An 18,681-nucleotide genomic window follows, 5' to 3' on the forward strand; every position below is an offset into this window, starting at 1 on the left:
AGAAGACAGCTGAGTCCCAGAAGCGAAGGCTCCCACCTTTGACCGCCGTGCCTACCCCATGCCTCCGGGACTCAAAGGGGAACAGGTCTATAGAGGCAGGAATCCGCATCTGAGTACCCCCTTCCCGATTCCACATGAGCCTGGGGCTGTCTCCACTCCATTGTTTTATTATGTACAAACGCTACAGAACAAGGGGAGCAGACACGCGTAGGGTAAGAGGGGCTCGGTGGGAGAACGTCACGGGGCAGATGGTGCACTGGGGCCAAGAGAGCAGCACACAGGCCATATCTAGAGGGCAGGCGGGGTAGGAAGGGGTTTAAAAACGAGATCCAAGCCAGCCAGATCGCAGGGAGGTGCGGGGGTGTCGTCCACTTTGTCCACCTTCCGATCTCCCCCCAAGGTCACAGTGCATGCAATAAAATATATGTACAGGAGCTGGATCCTTCCTCCGTAGGGGGCCTGAGGGTCCAGAGCTCCGTTCGGGTGAAGAGAAGCCAGTGGCGCCCCCTGGCGGCCAGGCCGGGCTGGCGCCACATGCGTCAGGAGCAGGGGTCAGTCCCAGCCGTTGTCTTTGATCATGTGGTTGAGTTCAATGATGTACTTCCCCTCTTTGTACTTCTGGCTGCTCTCGAAGGCCTGTTCCTGAAAGGAGGGAAGAGGCTGTTATGCTTGGAGGTAGGGCAGGGCCTAACCAAAAGGGTAGGGGTTGGGGAGTGAATATGATGGGCCCCATTTTACATATGAGGAAACTATCACCTAAGAAACCAAGCCACCTGCCCACAGACACAGAGCTGGTATATGGCAGGGCCAGGTATCTCACTAATAGGGGATAGACAGAACTCTCTGAGTGACAGGTACTTTTCAAGTATTAATACTAATGTTGGCTCCAACAGAGAGAGGATATGGAAGCTTCTCAGAAGTTCCAGGGAATACAAACTGGTAGCCTCAGGACCAATTTTGGCCTATGCATATGTTTTGTTCAACCAACAGAGAGTTTAATAAAAATAACTTTCAGATACTAAAACATGGGGAAGGTCGTGCTCATTCCATTTGGCCAGAATGTCCCCCTCTGGAGATCTACGTTGCCCCTTTTGCAGATCCACAGAATCTGCTTGGCTCTACAAGCACTTGAATTTTTGGCCTCTGGATTAGGCCACTTCTTTATTTTACAGAGGTCCAGAGCGGGCAAACCACCTGTCCAGGAACACAGAGCAAATCTATGGCAGGGCCGCACGGTTCTGTCTCTGCCCGGGGCATTCACCTCCCAGAGGCACTACAGCTCCAAGAGATGCCCGAGGATTCCTGTCCCTCGCAATTTCCCAAGAGCATCTCCTTTTGCTACATCTAATCTGATCCCCATAACAATCTTGGGTGTCAGTGGGTCCCTTTATCTTCCACTACCAATAAGGAAATGAGAGGATAGTGAAATCAGACGCTGAAGAACAGCAGTGGTGATGAGGGCAGTGGAAAAGGAGGCTCATGGACCCAAACTCTACGTTGCTGTGGGGTTTGGGGCAACTTCTCTGATCCTCTGAATGGCAATACGAAGCTGGGGGTCAAGGGTTTGGAGTTTAAAAAAGAGAGAGAAAATGAGGATTCTGGTCCCTGTTGTGTTACTTACCAGCTGTGTGACCTTGGGGAAGTTACCTAACATCTCTGGGCCTTCCTTTCTTCTTCTGTAAAGTGGAGATAATAACAGACTACCTACAGGATTGCTGTAATGAGTGAATGAGATAAGATATGCCAAGCATGTAACAGTGTCTGGCACATAAGTATTCAATAAACAGTCATTCTGATTATATCCTCATCTCAAAAATGGGAATGCTCGTGGCTGCGAGGAGAAGTGTGAGTTAAGAGAAAAACCTTAAAAGCCCTTGTAGGATGTGAGAGGAGAGAACATGGTCAAGGGAAGAAAAGACAAGTTTGACTTGGGTGACTTGGACCTGTACACCCTGAAAGATTACCAGATGACTGCCTGTGAGGAGGAGGTGATATGAGGTCAGGTCAAAGGCTAGCCTGAGGTCAGAGGTCACTGACTCACATATTTCCAGCCCAAAGTGGTCTTGCAGTTTTCACAATGGATGTCAGCGACAGCATGGAGGCCTGTCAGCAGCACCCGCTCCTCGGCTGGCCCGCAGCCCACGTTCACCCTGTGGGGACACGGGAGCAGTCCCAGGGAGGGTCCCTCCATCACAAAGCCCCCCTCTAGCTTGGATCCAACTGTATCTGTCCTTAGCACTCAAGAGAAGGGGGAGCACAGCTTCCTACCCAAACCAGGAGACTCTTGAGAGTCTCAGTATGATGGCAGGGGTCACAACTCACAACAGAGGTCAGAGAAAAGAAGACAGGAGAGTAGATACTCACACAGAGTTGAAGAGGTAGGCTCGCCCCTGACTGCCCTGGAAGGACTAAAGGGTGGGAGGGAGAGAGGAAGGGGTGTCAGGGCTACTGGTGGGGAGCTGCCAGGCAGCCCCTCTAGTCTCCCATTCCAGCCCCAGCTGTGACCTGGTTACCTTGGAGATGAGGTCGTCGTGGTTGGCCAGGTGAGCGCGGCAGTGGGCACAGCTATACCTCCGGTGACAATCATCCAGGTAGGCCTGAAACGTCTTGGGCTTTGAAATCCGCACCATGGCGGGGGCCGGGGGCAGTGGCCCCACGCGGGGAGCGGCCCACGGGGAGCAGAGGGAGCCCAGTGCCTGCAGGGGACGGAGTGGGCTGTCAGGACCCTGGCTACACACATGCAGGCACGCCCTGGGCCACGGGGACTCTCTCTGTCACACTTGGCTGCTGTGTTCTCTCCCCAGAGCCAGCAGCCTCTTCAGGGGCCAGAGCTCTCAGTTTTGACTCATGGAGGAGGCCTCAAGTTGCATCAATGGGGAAACTGAGGCTAGGAGGAGCCTCAAATGAGTCACCCACCTGCTTTCGGCCTCACCCCTGCTGACCTAGCAATTGAAACTGGAGGAAGGGGCTCCAGAATAGATGACTGTCAGTTCTTCGTTTAGGGGTAGCTTGCAAGGGGTTGGGGATTGTATGGTCCTTACGACCTCATCTGAACTGCAGGGGTTGGGGGTGACTTCCCTTGAGGTCCAGAGAGTTCACCTGGGGAGAGGATCCCTCACCTGGAGAAGGCAGGAGGCCTCACTGAGGGTGGAGGGTCATCTAGGAGGGGAGGGGCTCTTACCCGGGGGCGCTGGGGCCTTACCTATGCCAAGGGGGTCTTACCTGCATCGCGGAGCCTTACCTGAGACCCCGGGGCTCACCTGGGGAGTAGGGGTGGGGGGCGGGCGCCGAGGGAAGGGGCAGTCCTCGCCGCCGGGGCGGGGGCGCGGGGCGACGCGCAGCCCTGACGATGCGGTCCTCACCTCGCCTGGGCGCGCGGGGATCCGGTCTGCCGGGGTGGCCTGGCCTGGGAGAGGGGGGCGCTCCTGGTGGGCGCCGTCCCCCCCGGCCCGGGTTCGCAGCCGCCGCGACTTGTTTACACCGAGACCAGCTGCTGCCGCCGCTGCGGCGGGAGGGGGAGGGGGCCGGCCTCTGGTCCCGGCGGCCGCCGTGACCAATCGGCGTGCAGTATGCAAATGAGGGGGCGCGTCACACAGTGGCCAGCGCAGGCCTGGGCTGCCCTTCCCCCTGCTCCCGGCCCAGGCCGGCCCGGAAATGCGGCTGCGGCCCGAAACCCAGCCGGCCTGCCCCACGGCCCGGGCCTCGTCGCCCACCTGGCCTCCCGCGGTCCTCGAAGGGGCGAGGATCTGAGATACCTGACCTGACCTAGGATTAGGAGGAAGATGGTGTCTGGACTGGACGCACGGCCCCGGGAAACAATAGTCATAATTATCTGCGAACGTTTACCCACCGCTCGTGCCCACTCCCTTAAACCCCACAGCAATCGGAGGAGGTAGCTTCTGCTATTGTTTCCATTTTCCCGGGGAGCTGAGGTCCGCAGAGGTCCAGCAGCTCCCCAGAGCTTATCCAGCTGATAAAGAGAAGTTGAGATTCTCACTTTGGTCCATGGTTCTTGCTATATAGCACTAGGGACAGACTCTCGGATGGGAAAAGCTAAAGGTATCCATCCGTGTTAGAACCCTGGGAGCCACAGCCTCAGAACAAGCCCATTCCTACTGTTGTGTGTCCCCTCTTCCAGGCAGCCTCCTCGGATGCCCTGCAGGGTTATCAGGCTGGGTTAACTGTTGTCCCCTTTCTCACCTCTTAACTGGGTTTAAAATGAAAATGTTTAAACATGTGTCTGCCATATAGACTTGTCTTGGTCCTTGCGTTGGTCCCAGTACCCAGCCTGGCCTATAGTTGATAATCTGTGAAATACGTGATTCATTAAATGAATAGGGTAGTAGGGCTCCAGGGGGTGGAGGAATTGGAGAAGCTTCTGGAGTCGGAGACCTGGGAATGGAACACTGGAATGGCTAAGGTAGCAGATGGGCAGATGGACTTGCTGGGGCAAGTCAGGTCCTTTGCTGTGTGCTTGGGGCTCTTAATGTCCTCAGGAGAATGGACCCATTGTCTGTGGCTCTGAAGGTGCAGGGGGCCTTGCAAGCGACATTCCTGAGTACAGTGGAGGCCAGGTTGGCATAGGGTGTGGCATTACTCTCAAACTGGAATGTCGTGGAACCAGTGGCTCAGGGTGGTTGAGGGCCTCAGATTGTGGCCCTCAGCTGGCCTCTTCCGTCACAAGCTGCCATCTTTGTAGTCTTCTAGAATCTACCCCCCACCCCCACCCCGTCCCCCAAAGCACAAAGACGTGGCTGAGAAGAATATATTTATTGGAGAAGAGAAACAGAGGAGAGGATGAGGAACCTCTAGGTTAGGAGGCCAGGGCAGGTGGTCCACGACTGTCCAGGTAGCACCTCAGGGCTGTTGGGTAATCAGTTATGACACCAGTGGCCCCCAGGTTGAAGGCTGCTTCGAAGTCTGACTCTTCATTAAGGCACCAAAATACCACCTGGGGGGAAGGAGGAGCTTGAAGTTTCCCAACAACTACCGGGCACTCCCCCTTGTATCCAGATGCTGGAACCGATCCCTACATTTTCAGGAATTTTGCAAACTGGTTATTAAACACACCCTCCTTTTTTTTTGGCAGGGGGTGGGGGCATCTCCAGTTCCTCAACCAGGGATTGAACCCACACCCCCTGCAGTGGAAGTGCCGAGTCTTAACCACTGGACCACCAGGGAAGTCTAAACACAATCACTATTAAGTATTATATAAACTTACAATTCAATAAATTATATTCAAAACAAAGGTAATCAACACTCAAAACTCATCACTTCCTGATTACTACATTTGATTCCATGTTCTGGAAGTCACCTACCTCTATCGAATGTGTAAGATGGAAATGCTATATAATATATCATGCTACCACATGATATATCTCTTCCCAACTCCGTTCAGTGAATTCAGGTTGGTAACCTGAAATCCGCCAAGGTGGGCGTGTATACAGCAAGGAAATTACCTAATGTTCAAATCAAGGCTCCCCTCCCCCTAGCCCCCCAAGTTGGTAGTGGAACATTTACCAGCCTGCCCATATCTCCCAACCTGCCCCTATCTGCTGCTGCTCAGACTGCATCTTCCCTGCCTCCTGAGTCCTCTCCTGCAGGCACTGAAGCAGGTGGAGACAGTATTTGTAGCCTGGGCTAAGTCACTGGCTGGACCTCTCAGTTTCTTATTTTGACAAATCAGAATGACAGTCCAACTGTCCGGAGTTACAGTGAAGATGGCAGAGCAGAAGGCCTAATCTGAAAGAGCTATGTCATCCCCAGGCCTCACTCACCCCCACATCCAATCAGTGGCCGAGTCTGGGCCTGTCTGTGACTTAACCCTTCCATCCATCCTCGCTGCTGCCACCTAAGCCCCAGTCCCGTCAGTGGCAGCATCAGCTACCCAGTGACTGCCTCCACACTGGCCCTCACAATCCCTCCTCCACGTGGTGGCTGGCGTGACCCTCACTTGACAAGGCTCCATTGAATCAGGTCTCTCCCCTGCTTAAGGCCCTCAAAAACGTCCCTTCCCTTTGGGTTGAAGTCTGAGTTCCTCACTGAGGTTCCTGGGCTACCTTCTCCAGGGCCCTGGTGCCACTTTCTCCAGACTGCAGGCTAGTGGGACCCCTCAGTTCCTCTGCTGGCCTCTTGCTTCTCCTGACCTTCCCATACACTGAGCCTCCTGCCAAGACACTCTCCCGTTCCCCTCCCTGCGAGCCGGCTCACTTCTTCTAGGTCTTCTCTGGCCCCACAGATAACAGCACTCTGTCCCCTTTCTGCCCACTGGCTGCCCCTGTAATGCCTGCTTTTCCTCCCCTGCCCATGATGGTACACTCTCTGCTCCTTCCCCAGGACCACAATGCCTGTGGTCTCAACACAGTCAGTTCTCATCCAAGGTCTGCTAATTAAATGACCTTGTCAGAGCTGATGCTCGGGGACAGGAGAGGGTGGGCTGATCTGATCTTTCCCCGGACCCCGTGGTCTCTTCCCAGCCCCCTCATCAGGGATTGGGACAGTTCCATACACCATCATCATCACAATGACCAGCCTTTATAAAGCACTTACTAAGTACTGCCTACATATCCACAGGAGTTTAAAACACCATTATCCCCATTTTACAGATTAAGAAACCGAGACTCAGACAGTGACCTGCCAAGTGACCCAGCCAGTCAGCAGCAGAGCCAGCAGGCCCACGCTGTGAACCACCACTTGCTCACCTGCACCCCTCGCTGCTGCAGGTGTTGGATCAGACTCTTCCTCATGATGAGCCTGGAGGGCAGCAGGGTCACAAAGGTCATGATGAGAGGGGACTAAGGGGAAGGGCGGGGATGGGTCTCTGTGGGGACACCCCACCCAGCCTTCTCGCCCACCTCACCATTTGGCAACCACAGCCGCCAGTTGATTCAGCCCTGGGTGGGAAAACGGGAAGTAGGTCCTGTGGAGAGGTGGTGGTGTGGTCAGCCCCTGGGTCTCTCTCTGTCACAGGGGTGGGGTGGGGTGGGGTGGTAGTGACCCTTCAAGCAGCCTCACCCCACTCCTTCTGGAAGAGTCTCTGAGGTTGCACAGAGGAATAAGTCACCCACTACTCAGTGACCCTGACTCCATGCTTTGAGGGTATGCCTCTGCCCTCACTGTTTTACAGAAGAACAGAGACTTAAGAGAACGAAAGTGACTTGCCCAACGTCACACAGCCCATCCATGGTGGGGCTGGGGCCACAACCCAGCAAGATTCCCAAACTGGATAGGCAGTCTGGAGCTCCTCATGGTTAGGCCTGACCAATTTCAAGGCCAGACAGCACTTCACAGGTCAGCTGTTGGTCCCTGATTGCCCCACTCTAGGGGTGACTTTAGAGGCTGTTACAGTGCTCAGGAGCAGGGTCTGTGTGCTGTGTGACCTTGGGCAAATTACAGAACCTCTCTGAGCCTCAGATCCTCCATGGGTCCTGTGGGGTCATGATTCCTGTATCTCCTGGGGTTGGTAAGAGGTAAGGCTCAAATAAACTAAAGGATGTGAAAACACCTTGCAAACCCTGGATAAAACGTGATATACACCAAGTTCTGCAGTAAAATGATCTCTTTGTGGGATGGGGGGTAGGGGTTGGGGGTTGGCTGGGAGCTTCCCTGAAGACAACAGAGGCGAGCAGAAAGCACTGGGACAGCTACAGAGAGGGCTCAGAAGGCAATAGAAGGGTCCCAGAGGGAGAGCTGGCCAAGTATCCAAATTCCTGCTACTTTGCTCAGCTGTTACTTTGTTAATCCTTATCTCCAGGCAGGAAAATGCCTTTCTGTTTGAGAATCAGAGAGTGATGCTATAATTAATAACCACCTCCTCAAGCAGACTGTAAGCTCCTGGAGGGCCCTACCCAACTCACGCTGGTCTTATTTACTAGTGCAAGTGCATGTAAAACAGAGTAGGCATTCAAGATACATTTGTTGGATGAATGGATGAATAAATGCACCCTTGTCCTAAAACTCCATCCACATTATCACACATTTACAGAGAAGTTTTTTTTGGGGGGTTGGTATTCATGAATCCTTGGTGAGAACCATTATCTTCAAAAGCCCCTGTGGGTGATCCTTGAGGGTGGTCAGGGAGCTGGGGACACTGGGATCTCCTGCTCTACATGGGACCCTGCACAATCAGGTTTGAGGTGGTGGGTATTTCTCTTTTTTTGAAACTTTTAATTTTATATCACAGTAGAGTTGATTAGCAATGCATTAATTTCAGGTTTCTGGGGCCAGAAGCCTGGGGGAGAATTTGGAAGATAGACGGGGACCTAGTAGGTACCTGTTGATGATGGTCGGCAGGAAACACATGAAGAACTTCTCGGGGATGGAGATGAAGGGCAGCAGCCCCAGGTAATAGAACAGCAGCACCCAGAACCCTCGGCTCAGTGTGAAGGAGGTGGGCATCTCAGGGTTCTAGGAAACAAGAGGAAGTAAGACGGGGGATCAATCTGCTCCAGGGGGAGCGGAGAGGAGGCTTGGGCTGCGGGAGAAACAATTTTTGACATTCAGGAAACCCTACCACCTGCAGGAGCAAAGCCACATCTGGGCCCAGCGTTCCAAGCCCTGTCCCTCTGGCACGACTCTGCTCACACACTTCCCCTGCCTCCCGCAGCCCTACCCCTGGAGACCCTGTTCAAGGCTCCTCCAGCATCCCCAGACCCCCCTGGCCTAGGCTGCCTGGGGAGGCACAGAGATGCAGAGCGGGATGGGGACTTACAGCAGCCTTGCATTTCTTCATGATGGAGCTCTTCTCCGAGGCCCAGATGGTGATTTCGTTGCGGTCATAGTGCCTCACCAGGCATGCTATCTGGGAGGAGGAGGGGGAGTGGAGGGGGAGTCAGGCCTCCGTCCAGCCCTGGACCCGAGCCACCCCTGCCCGCAGCACCACCTTGTGAATGAGCTCTTCATTTCGCTCTTTGACTTCCACACTCATGGGCGTCCGTGGGAACCTCCGGAACAAGTCCTCCAGACGCATCATGTGCCGGTCGGCCCCGCGTGCAAAGTGGCCTGGGGGTGGTGGGGAGAAGGATGGGAGGAGGATTGCTGGGGTGGGGGCGGTCCCAGAGGAGAAGAGGGGGCAGGAGGTTGAGGCCGGGACCCCACTCCAGTAGGCTCAGCCCAGCGCTTGCAGCCCACGCTCTTACCTGGTGAGAAGTAGACCTCTAGCTCTTCCTTTAAGAGGGGCAGGTCCTAGGGAGGGCAGGGAGCAAGTCACCAGGAGGGGTGTGGAGGGGAGTTGGTTCTCTGGGCACAGTGGGGGGCTGCGGCAAAGCCCACCTCAAAGTTCAGGCTGCCCACGTCCCTGTTTACACCTGTCTGGCGGGACAGGTTTTTGTCGTGTGACACCACCACCACGCCATCCCGAGTCAGCTGGCAGTCGAGCTCCAGGAAGTCTGCTCGCTGGGCCATGGAGCTATGAGAGCGAAGCTTAGTAAGTGGCTGGGGGACAGGGATGAGCCAGACGGCAGGGTGGTGGGGAGGCTGAGGGGAACGTCAGGTCCGGCTGGATGTGCAGGCGGTGCACTGCGCAACTCCCAGGAGCTCCAGTCACCCAGATCAGGAAGTGGATGGCACCCCTTAGGATCATGCCTCACACAGCTGGCACAACCTTACCCAGCAGCATAGCCAGGCAGGTGGACTCACTTCTCCATGGCCTCCATGGTGTTCTCCAGGCGTTCTCCAGACCCTGTGTGGAGCAGCTAGCGTGGGTTCCTGGGGCCTGGCCTCCCTCCTCGCATATCCCCTGTCCCCTGTCTCATCACTTCCAGTCAGGACAGGTTGAACGGCTTCTTATTCCCTATTCCATCTCTTGCCCTGCCATCCTTATCTCCGCCTACTTTGAACTCTGCCCTCCCTTTAACATCCTGCCCTTGGGACCTACCCCTCTCTGCTGTCCACCTGCCTTGCAGTCCTCACTCCATCCTCAGGAGTGGCCACCCCGTGCCTACCCCAGCCCAGCTCACCTCCACGGTGGGCCCCCAGGCGGGGACGGAAGGCTGGAACCCACGGTGTGTGCAGCAGGCGAGGTCGGCGCAGGAAGAAGAAGGACAGCATGACATAGCTGCCCAGGGCGGGCAGGGCGTAGTACAGCAGAGGGCTCATGGCCACGCCGCCTCTCCAGGCTCTGGGAGCCGTGGAACTCAGCTTTTCCCGGTGAACTGTGCTGCTTCACTGACTGCCTGGCTGATGTAGGCTGGCTCCACCACCAGCCGCCACCACACCCCTAGGGACCTGCTGAGCCTGCTGCTGGCTCGAGGCCAGACTGCAGGGCTGAACTGGGGATGGGGTAGAGGCAGAAGAGACCAGGCAGCTCTGGGCCTCGTACCCCAGGCCCTTCGCACAGCCCAGCCTCCCTGTCTCCGTGGCCACACCAGGGAAATCAAGTCAACCCTCCCCCTGGCAGGTCCACTACCACTCTGCCTTCCCGCTGGTGCCTGTTGCCAGAGTATATATACACTCTTTGCCGTTTCCAGAGAATCTGGGGGTGTGCAGGGTGTCCCTGAGTCACTCTCGAATCACCTCCAGCCAATTAGACAGGAAGCTATTAGAGAGGGGACAGGACAATGACTAAGGGGGAAACTGACCCCGACTCAACAGACATGAATTGGAGCAAACTCCATGCGAGAGTGGAAGATAGAGGAGCCTGGCAGGCTGCAGTCCTTGAGGTCGCAAGGAGCTGGACATGAATTAGTGACTGAACAACAAGACCCCACTCTGTCCAGGAGTCTAGATCCCACTCCCATCCTCAACCCTGGCCAGTGGGGGACCCGAAGGCCACCATGCCAGGTAGAGCATCGGGCTGGAGAGGCAGCGCTCAGGGCAGCAAGGGTGAGGGTCAGGGTGTCGGCGAACACAGACAGAGCCAGGACCATCCATAGACACATCTCTATATTTATATATTAGATACAGGCACAGGGGTGGGCGGGGGCCCTGGGCGCTCCACGTGCCCCCACCTCCACTTCTGTTCACCCACACACGGAAGCAGCAGGGATGTTAGATGTGGCAGCTTTGTAGGGGAGGGGTTGAGACCTGGGCCCCCGCTCCTCAGGGGTACTAGCCCTTGAGCCTTAGGAATGTTCCTTCAGGGAAAACAGGGTGGGGTTTTAATGAGGCCAGAGGGGCAGGGCTGACCCTGAGTCCCATCTCGTGTCCTCCTCGCCCCTCCCCCACCGCCCCTCAGTCAGTCCGAGGCAACCAGAGCCCTTGGATTCCAGAACTACCAGAGACTGGGAGAGCCGGGCAGACAAAGGCAGAGCAGCAGAGGGGAATTTGCTTTGGGGCCACCTGAGCCCCTCAGGTCCGGGGCAGGGGGGTGGGGGTGGGAGGAGGGAAGGAAGGGCGTGTTGGCCTGCCTGAGGCAGGACGCCTGAGCAAAGCGAAGGGAGGTGGCCAGGCCCGCCCTCCACCCCGACCTGGGCTGTCGGGGGGGTCTAGGCTGGGCACACAGTCCATTTTCTAACAGTCCAGCAGGGGAGGGGCAGGCAGGAGGCAGGGCCTAGACAAAAAGGCAGGCAGGAAAGGAACCATTAGCACCAGTGGCTGACCTGCCAGAGCCCCGACCCTCACTTCCCTCCTATCACCTTGCGGCTGAGTGGCACGCAGCTGGCTTTCCTTATCTGTCAGTGCGGGTGATATTAATACCCATTTCAAGGTACTGCTATCGGGACTAAGTGAATCGATACAGGCAAACGTCTTGCAGGAGTTTGCTCTCATTATCAGGTGGTCTCCAGGAGACTGAGGCCCAGCAAGGTGAGGTGTCTTGCACAATATCACACAGCCCTTATTAAGTAGCAGAGCTGGGCTTTGAACCCGGGTGTGTCTGCCTTGCTGTTATCAGGTTACAGCTGGCCAAAGACAGACAGGAAATGAGAGGAGGTCCGCACAGCAGTGTGGGTGTAGCCCCAGCCAGGTTCCCGCAGGTGTGTGAACTGCTGACCTGGACACCAGGTGAGAAGCCTGGCATGTGGGTCAGGCTGGGTGCTGCTGGCTCCTCCCAAAGCAATTACTGCTCCCCCTGCCTCTCTGCCTGCCCTGGGGGAGCCAAACCCTGGCTCCGTTTCCTCAGGTGGGTAAGGGGGGCCCTTCGTGACCTGGGGCTGGAGTCTGCAAGATTTTGACATGGGGGAGACATGCGGGGCTGGGGACCGCAGGTCTGTGGCCGAGGCAGGCTCTAGCCCTTCTGTTGCCACCAAACACGTGGCTCGTGGATGTGAGCAGGCTTGTGACCTCACGGAGGCGTTGGGCATTCTGGTCTCAGGGTGAATCTGTGCAGGGGCAGGGGAGGCACTCACCAGGCCCCAGGAGCAGAGGCAGCCGGCCAGGTTAGGAGGCTTCCAGCACCCCAGGCTGGAAGCGGGCTGTCTCCTGGAAGATGAGCTCCTTCAGTCGTTCCTTGGGTAGATCATCCAGCTCCATGTCGAAGGTGAAAGGTTCCTCGGCCACTGGCTGCGGTGGCAAAGAAGTGAGGTGGCTCAGGGCAGGGACTGAGGGAAGACCCCTGTCCATCTGTCAGCCCTGCCACTAGTGGCTGGCCCACCTCATCCGTTGGGTCATAGTACTGCTCCAGGTAGGGGTGAGCCAGCGCTTCTTCCACTGTGATCCGTTTGTTGGGGTTAAAGGTCAACATCCGGTCCAGCAGGTCAAGAGCTAGGAAGTTCAGGGGTCAGAGGTCAAAGGGAAGGTCAGAGAAGCTCTCAGAAGCACTACTTGGCTTCTCTGTGTTCAGAGGCCTATTGGTCCAGAGGCCTCTGTGTCCCAGACAGCTGCTGGGCTCTTGTACCTTCCTCTACACCCAGTTTTTATCACACAAGTTCCCAAGTCTCTCTCACCTTTGGGGTCTGACTTAGGAAAAAGCTTGGCCCAGGCCACCTTGGTCTTGGAGGGCAGAGACTGTAGGTAGTTTCGGGCCTTCATGTTGATGATACAATTCAGGTCCTCCTGGGATGGGGAGCCCAGAATACCTGTGGGTAAGGCAGGTGACGTGGTAAGCAATCTCTCCCTTCTGCAAACAGAAGGAGCCAAGAATAAGAGCCCTCCACCAACCTGCTCCAGGCCAACCATTATCTCCCAGTCAATACTATGGGGGTGAAGAGCAGGGGGTCTGGATCTGGCAGCCCCAGGTTCAAATCCTGGCCCAAGCACTTCCTAAGTGTGGGGTGTATGGAGCCTTGCTTTTCCCGTCTATCAAATGGGGACAGTATCTGTAACTCAGTGAAACACTGTGAATGCTGTAGGGGCTCCTGGACTACACGTGGTGGTCCCCCTGACCTGACTCCCGCAGACTATATATAGCCTGCCAGGCTCCTCCGTCCATGGGATTTTCCAGGCAAGAATACTGGAGTGGGTTGCCATTTCCTTCTCCAGAGGATCTTCCTGACCCAGGGATGGATCCCGGGTCTCCTTCACTGCAGGCAGACTTTTTATCTTCTGAGCCACCTGGGAACTTTGACCCTATAGAAATCTCACCTCCAGTAAGCGAGTTTCCCTCCCACTCAGCTGGCCAATCCCCCCTACCCAGAATGTGGTTGAGCTGGTCCAGGTAGTGCTTGCCGGGGAAGATGGGCCGGTTGGAGAGCATCTCAGCCAGAATGCAGCCCACAGACCAGATGTCGATGGACTTGGTGTAGCCCTGGGGAGGAGAAAGTGGTGGGCTCCTGGGCCAAGCCAGCACCCCTGACCCTAGGGTCAACACCAGCCAGGGAAGCAGAGGGCAGAGGCCTGGGGAGTGAATCCTGTTTCTTTCCATAGCCCAAGGACCAGAATAGTGTGACAAGGCCCAGAGGGGAGACTTCCTGCATCATGAGGGTCAGTGCTGGACTCAAGAGGTGGCTGCAGGGCTTTCCGGTATCCGGTCTCTTCCCTTCACAGGTGGGTGGGCCCCCTACCTTGGAGTTAAGCATGATCTCTGGGGCCCGGTACCAGCGTGTGGCCACGTATTCCGTCAGAAAGCCAGTGTGGTCATGCTCGGGATCAGCAATCCGGGCAAGACCGAAATCACAGATCTAGAATGCAAACCAGGCTGCTGAGCTCAGTGCTCAAGGCCTCCTGGGCCCAACTAATCATATCGCCATGTCTCTCCTACCCATGGTGGGAAGGGGACTACTGGTCACCCTGAAGCCTGAGACCCCAGGGGCAGAAGGAGACGGGCACGCAACCCTCAGACCTTAAGGTCGCAGGTGGTGTTGATGAGCAGGTTGGAGGGCTTTAAATCCCGGTGGAGCACGTTGGCGGAGTGGATATACTTCAGGCCCCGCAGGATCTGGTACAGGAAGTAGCATACATGGTCGTTGCTCAGCTGCTGGCTTTTGAGCAATTTGTACAGGTCTGTCTCCATCAGGTCCTGTACGATGTAGCTGAGGTGGGTGCCAGAGGGCCCCCAGGTGGGGGCAGTGGGAGGCAACTGGTTAAGAAGAACAGACTCTGCTGACCAGGTTTCACATCCCTCCAGCTGATGCCCCTGGGACTCAACAGATCTGCCAGCTCATATCATGAGCTGGGCAAGGCCCACACTCAGCAGGTGAGCTCAAGGCCTCTGCTGGATCTCAGCTGGTGACCCTGAGCAAAGCATCTCAGTTCTGTGGCCCCAGTCTCCCTATTGAGAAAATGGGGATAATAAACTATGGGAAGCAGGAGAACGTCCCAGCTAAGAGCAGTAACTCTGGAGTTCACCTGCCAGTGTCAACCATTCCTGCACTGCTCATTCATTTTTAGGAACTCAAGCCCTGTCTGCGCCTCTCTTCCTCATCTGTAAAGTAAGGGGAAAAAAAACCTTTCTAGAGAGTGAGGGTAAAGATTAGTTGAGAGATGACCCAGGCAGTGCAGCCAGCTTGGTGCCTGGCACGTTGTAAATGCTCAGCAAACGTGAACTAGTATTGCTGTTATAAAAGCCTGAGCCACATGGCTATTGAGAAGGTTAAATGAGATTATGTATGAACACCATCTGGCAGGCAATAAATGTTTGCTTAAAAATAAATGCCTGCCTTATGGGGATGGTTTGTGCAAGACGAATGAGGAGAAACTTCCCAGTGGCACGCTCCTACTCCGGGGGCTTGGCCCTACACCTGAAGACAGAGGAGTAAATGTCCTTTTATACTCTAAGATTAAAAAAGAATTAAACATAAATAAACAAATAAACGCCATGTGGGTTGTTTCTGGAAGACTCAGTTATGGCTGTCTTTCAGAGTCAGCCTCAAAAGGGCCTTCTGAGAACACTTGGACCAACCCTGCTATCTTAAAGATGAAGACGCCCGGCATGCTGCAGTGACTTGGTTAAGGTCACACGACAAGCTGAGGGTGAGTGTGGAAGTTTCCTGCCCACAGTTTGTGGTGGGGGCTGCAGACAGTGCAGTACAGATCACCACACTTGGGTGGAGGACTGGGATGGTGGGGGAGGGTGGGGCAGGGGAGAGGTGATAGGTGTTATAAGCTCCTAACAGAGCCAGGCAGGAAGTGAACCACAAACTAGGAGAGCAATGTGTGTGGGGGGGTGGGGGGGGTGGCCACAAAGGCAGGTCTGTTCCTCCCTGGGCAAGGTACAAGTCCACAGGTGACTGGGGTGGGACTCTGAGCAGGAAGCCCAGAGAGGGGACAGGTTCTCGTCTGGGGGAGGGGAAGAGGCAGCCACAGAAGCACTTGATTTTATTTCAGTTTTCTGAGCCTCAGTTTCCTCATCTTTGAAATGGAGCTGCTGAGACCCATCTCCTAGGGCAGCTGGGAGTTAGAATAGAAAATGTCAAAGCACTCGGCTTGAGCCGTACCAGACTCACAGTGGGCCCTCAAAACAGGGCAGTGTTCTTCCCACCTGCCTTCCTGCCAGTCTGAGGACCCAGAGAAACAAGAATTGCCATCAGTTAAACAAAAGAGCTGACTGTGGGCAGAGGCTGGATCTCCTCACAGAACTGCCGATGCCAGAGGACAAAGCTTCCACAGAGCCCATCTTGCCCAGCCCCCTACGAAGCCCAGATAGAGAGAACAGACTTGCCCAAGGCCACACTGCCTAGCCACAGCAGGCCAGGATTCATTTGAGGCCTCCCTGCCTTCTTACTCTGTGGCCTCTTGACCGCTGGAAAGTTTCCTTTACTGGGTTTGTTTGGAGGGAGGTTGGGAAGAAGGGAAGAGAAAACAAGCCCCCATTCTCCCAGCGCAGCTCTGAGGCTGGGCCTGGCCAGCCGTCTGGCCCAGGTGAAGGATACACATCCCTCATGGCTTCCAGGGTGGGTGCCCGCAGAATGTCTCGGATGCCAATGACGTTCTCATGGCGGAAGCGCAGCAGAATCTGAATCTCTCGCAATGTGCGCTGGCAGTAGGTCTGATGCTCAAAGGGGCTGATTTTCTTGATGGCCACTCGAGTCTTGCGCACGTGGTCGTAAGCTGAGCTGAGAGGGCCAGAGAGATGTTGGTGTCCAGGCCTGGTGGCCCCACCCAGGCCTTGGCAGGGCGGGGAGGGAGCAGGAGAGGGCTCTGGCCAGTCATAAACAATGCTGGTTCCTTCCTGCTGTGAAGGCCTGGGATCTCCAGGGAGAAAGCTGGGGACCAGCCAGGCAGCCCTTCGGTGACTTCACAAACAGAGGAAGAGACTGACCGCTCACTGACTTCCCCTCTCCTCAACCCTTTCCATTTGAGCTGCCCTGACCCCTCATCCTCCCCTTCCCACGATGGGCTCCCTCAAGCCAAGACAGGTCCAGCGGGTGGGAGATGTGGAGGACTGGACAATGAGGCAAATACAGTGAGAAGGAGGGAGTCGGAGGAGGGACTGGAGAGAAGGGAGAGGCAGGGCCGGGGCGGGTGTCAGGGGAGGTTCCTGGGCAGCAGAGCTATGTCCAGATGAACAAAGGCCCAGAGCACCCAGTGCGGATAGGAGAACTCACAGACCCCTCCTAAAAGTTGCAGGAAGGTGTTCCTGGACCCCTCATGGCTCACTGGGTCCCTGGCCCCAGGCCCAAAGCCCCACCCCACCCCACCCAGCCCTGAGCTTTGCTCTTTTTTCCCAAACTCCTTGGCAAGCCTCACTAGGGGGTGATCCAGGGCATCCTCTCCCCAGTGAGGGGACCCTCTCTCCTCCTTCACTAAGGATATCACCTCCCCAAGAAGACTAATTCTCTTCTCCTCACCCCGTGTCTATGGGGTCCCCAAGGTCCCCAGAGCTCCCCCACATACACTCAGATGCCCTACCCTTCATTATTGAATAGTCGGTTCAAAGCTCCCAAACCTCCTCTCCTGAGACCTTACGCAGTGACCCCCTCCCCCAGAAAGCACTCAAAGGCCCTCTGGCTGGGACGCTCCCCAGCCTCCTGAAGCCCCAGCTTCTTCAGGATGCTCAGAGTCCGCAAGGCCCAGAGAGCTCTCAGCACCCCTCCCCGCCCCCTCCCCAAAGACGCCCCCTCCCCCTGAACGCCCCTTACCTGACCATGCCGTACGCGCCCTCGCCGATGTACTGCAGCTGCGTGTAGCGCGGGCCCACGTCGAACGGCTGCCCCTTTACTATCTCTACCTCCCCTGGGACCCCCGGGCCGACCCCATCAGTTCCCCGGGGCTCCCCGCCCCCGCCCCCCTGAGCCGCCGCCGCCGCCGCCATCTCCACTCCTCCCCTCCCGCCCGCCCGCCTCCCCCCGGCGGCCCCGCCCGAGGCCCCGCCCCTTCCCGCCCGCCCTCTCACCCGCGGAGCCGCGCGCGCCAGGCCCCGCCCCCGCCCGCCCCCGCGGCATCACGTGACCCTCCCCGCCGCGCGCGCCCCGCTTTCCCGTCGCTGGGGCTGTGGTCCCTGGCACCTGTCGGCCTCGTCTGCTCCAGTCAACGTAGAAGCTCCCCAGGGCAGTCTCGAGACTGTCCAGACCCTCCCCCCACCCCCTCACCGAATGCTGACCTGTAGGGCGGCCCGGTGACCTCACCCAGAGCCACCTAGCAAATGAGTGCTGGAGCCGGGACCCAGACCAGGCCACGTGGCCCCGCTGCCCCCACTCAGCCCGAGGAGTGGCCCGGGGCTTGAGGTGGAACCTCCTGGAGCCAGGCCCAATGCTGAGTGATACGATGCTTATTTCATAGTAGCCGTGGGAGGTGGCTTCCTCACACATGTGGCCTCTTTCACAGATGTGGAAACTGAAGGTGACTTGATTGCTGGAAAGCCCAGGCATCTTGACTCCCTGCCTAATGGTTTTCGGGTGGAGACCTGTCAAAGTGGGCTGGGAACCGGACCTCAGCAACCTGGCAGTGCTTGTATCCTGAGGACAGATAATCCCAGCCTACCTTTACATGGAGGCGTAGGGAAGAGGTGAGGGATTCGTGGACTGGATTTGGTGAAAACCAGAAACAGCAGGATAGCTAACATTTTTGTTGTCCTTGGGTTTGACAAAAATTGGAACCCTGTCGAGATGATCATCTTTTGCTCCTGTGCTAGACTTTATAGTTTACACAGCATTTGGTCCAGGTCAGTTTCTTCATTAGAACAACCCCACAGTGTGGGTGTCATCTGGTTTTCTGAGCTGGATGAGCAGGGGGCCATGTCTGTCTTGTTCATTGCTGTAGCCCCCACCCACCCCCATCCCTACAGTCAAACGTAGACACTCAGAAATTTTGGAATAGGTGAATCAAGTTTTACAGAGTGGGAAATCTGAGAGTTGAGGAGCTGAGACTAACATGTATCTTCTGACACACAGGCAGAAGTTCTTTTTAATTACATTCTGTCTCCCAGAC

The 18,681-nt window shown here is 56.2% G+C and overlaps 3 protein-coding genes across 5 annotated transcripts; all 3 read right to left on the reverse strand.

Moving 5' to 3' along the window:
* Positions 1-146: 146 nt before the first annotated feature.
* Positions 147-3,230, reverse strand: YPEL3 (yippee like 3). Its single transcript, XM_027526588.1, is given in 5 exon segments — positions 147-642; positions 2,042-2,150; positions 2,365-2,408; positions 2,514-2,701; positions 2,704-3,230. Coding segments are annotated over 5 exon segments (468 nt in total). The 5' UTR covers positions 2,741-3,230; the 3' UTR covers positions 147-552.
* A 1,525-nt stretch (positions 3,231-4,755) lies between these two features.
* GDPD3 (glycerophosphodiester phosphodiesterase domain containing 3) lies at positions 4,756-10,480 on the reverse strand. 3 transcript variants are annotated; one of them, XM_027526590.1, is made up of 10 exons: positions 9,957-10,480; positions 9,637-9,679; positions 9,271-9,406; positions 9,138-9,183; positions 8,882-9,000; positions 8,711-8,800; positions 8,273-8,406; positions 6,860-6,919; positions 6,702-6,753; positions 4,756-4,951 (listed from the first exon to the last, which is right to left on the reverse strand). In XM_027526590.1, the coding sequence occupies exons 1-10, from the start codon at positions 10,093-10,095 to the stop codon at positions 4,814-4,816; spliced, it is 957 nt and encodes a 318-aa protein (XP_027382391.1). In that variant the 5' UTR covers positions 10,096-10,480; the 3' UTR covers positions 4,756-4,813. The 3 variants fall into 3 exon arrangements, 2 of the variants coding, with proteins under 2 accessions (XP_027382391.1, XP_027382392.1); XR_003508585.1 differs by having other exon boundaries at positions 4,934-4,951; positions 6,855-6,919; XM_027526591.1 differs by having other exon boundaries at positions 9,607-10,050.
* Positions 10,481-10,864: 384 nt separating this feature from the next.
* On the reverse strand, positions 10,865-17,576 carry MAPK3 (mitogen-activated protein kinase 3). The gene is made up of 9 exons (XM_027526589.1): positions 17,394-17,576; positions 16,185-16,367; positions 14,156-14,345; positions 13,878-13,994; positions 13,507-13,621; positions 12,822-12,953; positions 12,530-12,639; positions 12,285-12,438; positions 10,865-11,488 (listed from the first exon to the last, which is right to left on the reverse strand). Exons 1-8 carry the CDS (start codon positions 17,564-17,566, stop codon positions 12,316-12,318), a joined length of 1,143 nt encoding a protein of 380 aa, XP_027382390.1. The 5' UTR covers positions 17,567-17,576; the 3' UTR covers positions 10,865-11,488; positions 12,285-12,315.
* Between the last annotated feature and the right edge of the window lie 1,105 nt (positions 17,577-18,681).

The sequence above is a fragment of the Bos indicus x Bos taurus genome, chromosome 25 (assembly GCF_003369695.1).
Source record: "Bos indicus x Bos taurus breed Angus x Brahman F1 hybrid chromosome 25, Bos_hybrid_MaternalHap_v2.0, whole genome shotgun sequence".
In the NCBI taxonomy this organism is placed as follows: Eukaryota; Metazoa; Chordata; class Mammalia; order Artiodactyla; family Bovidae; genus Bos; species Bos indicus x Bos taurus.

Coding starts and splice junctions, on each gene's coding strand:
- MAPK3 (XM_027526589.1), bottom strand. CDS start 17,566: ATGGCGGCGGCGGCGGCGGCTCAGGGGGGCGGGGGCGGGGAGCCCCGG. Junction 12,640..12,821: donor TCCTAAGTCAGACCCCAAAG/GTGAGAGAGACT, acceptor TGAACTTCCTAG/CTCTTGACCTGCTGGACCGG. Junction 12,439..12,529: donor ACTATGACCCAACGGATGAG/GTGGGCCAGCCA, acceptor TTGCCACCGCAG/CCAGTGGCCGAGGAACCTTT.
- GDPD3 (XM_027526590.1), bottom strand. CDS start 10,095: ATGAGCCCTCTGCTGTACTACGCCCTGCCCGCCCTGGGCAGCTATGTC. Junction 9,680..9,956: donor CCTGGGGGCCCACCGTGGAG/GTGAGCTGGGCT, acceptor TGCTCCACACAG/GGTCTGGAGAACGCCTGGAG. Junction 6,754..6,859: donor GCGGCTGTGGTTGCCAAATG/GTGAGGTGGGCG, acceptor GCTGCCCTCCAG/GCTCATCATGAGGAAGAGTC.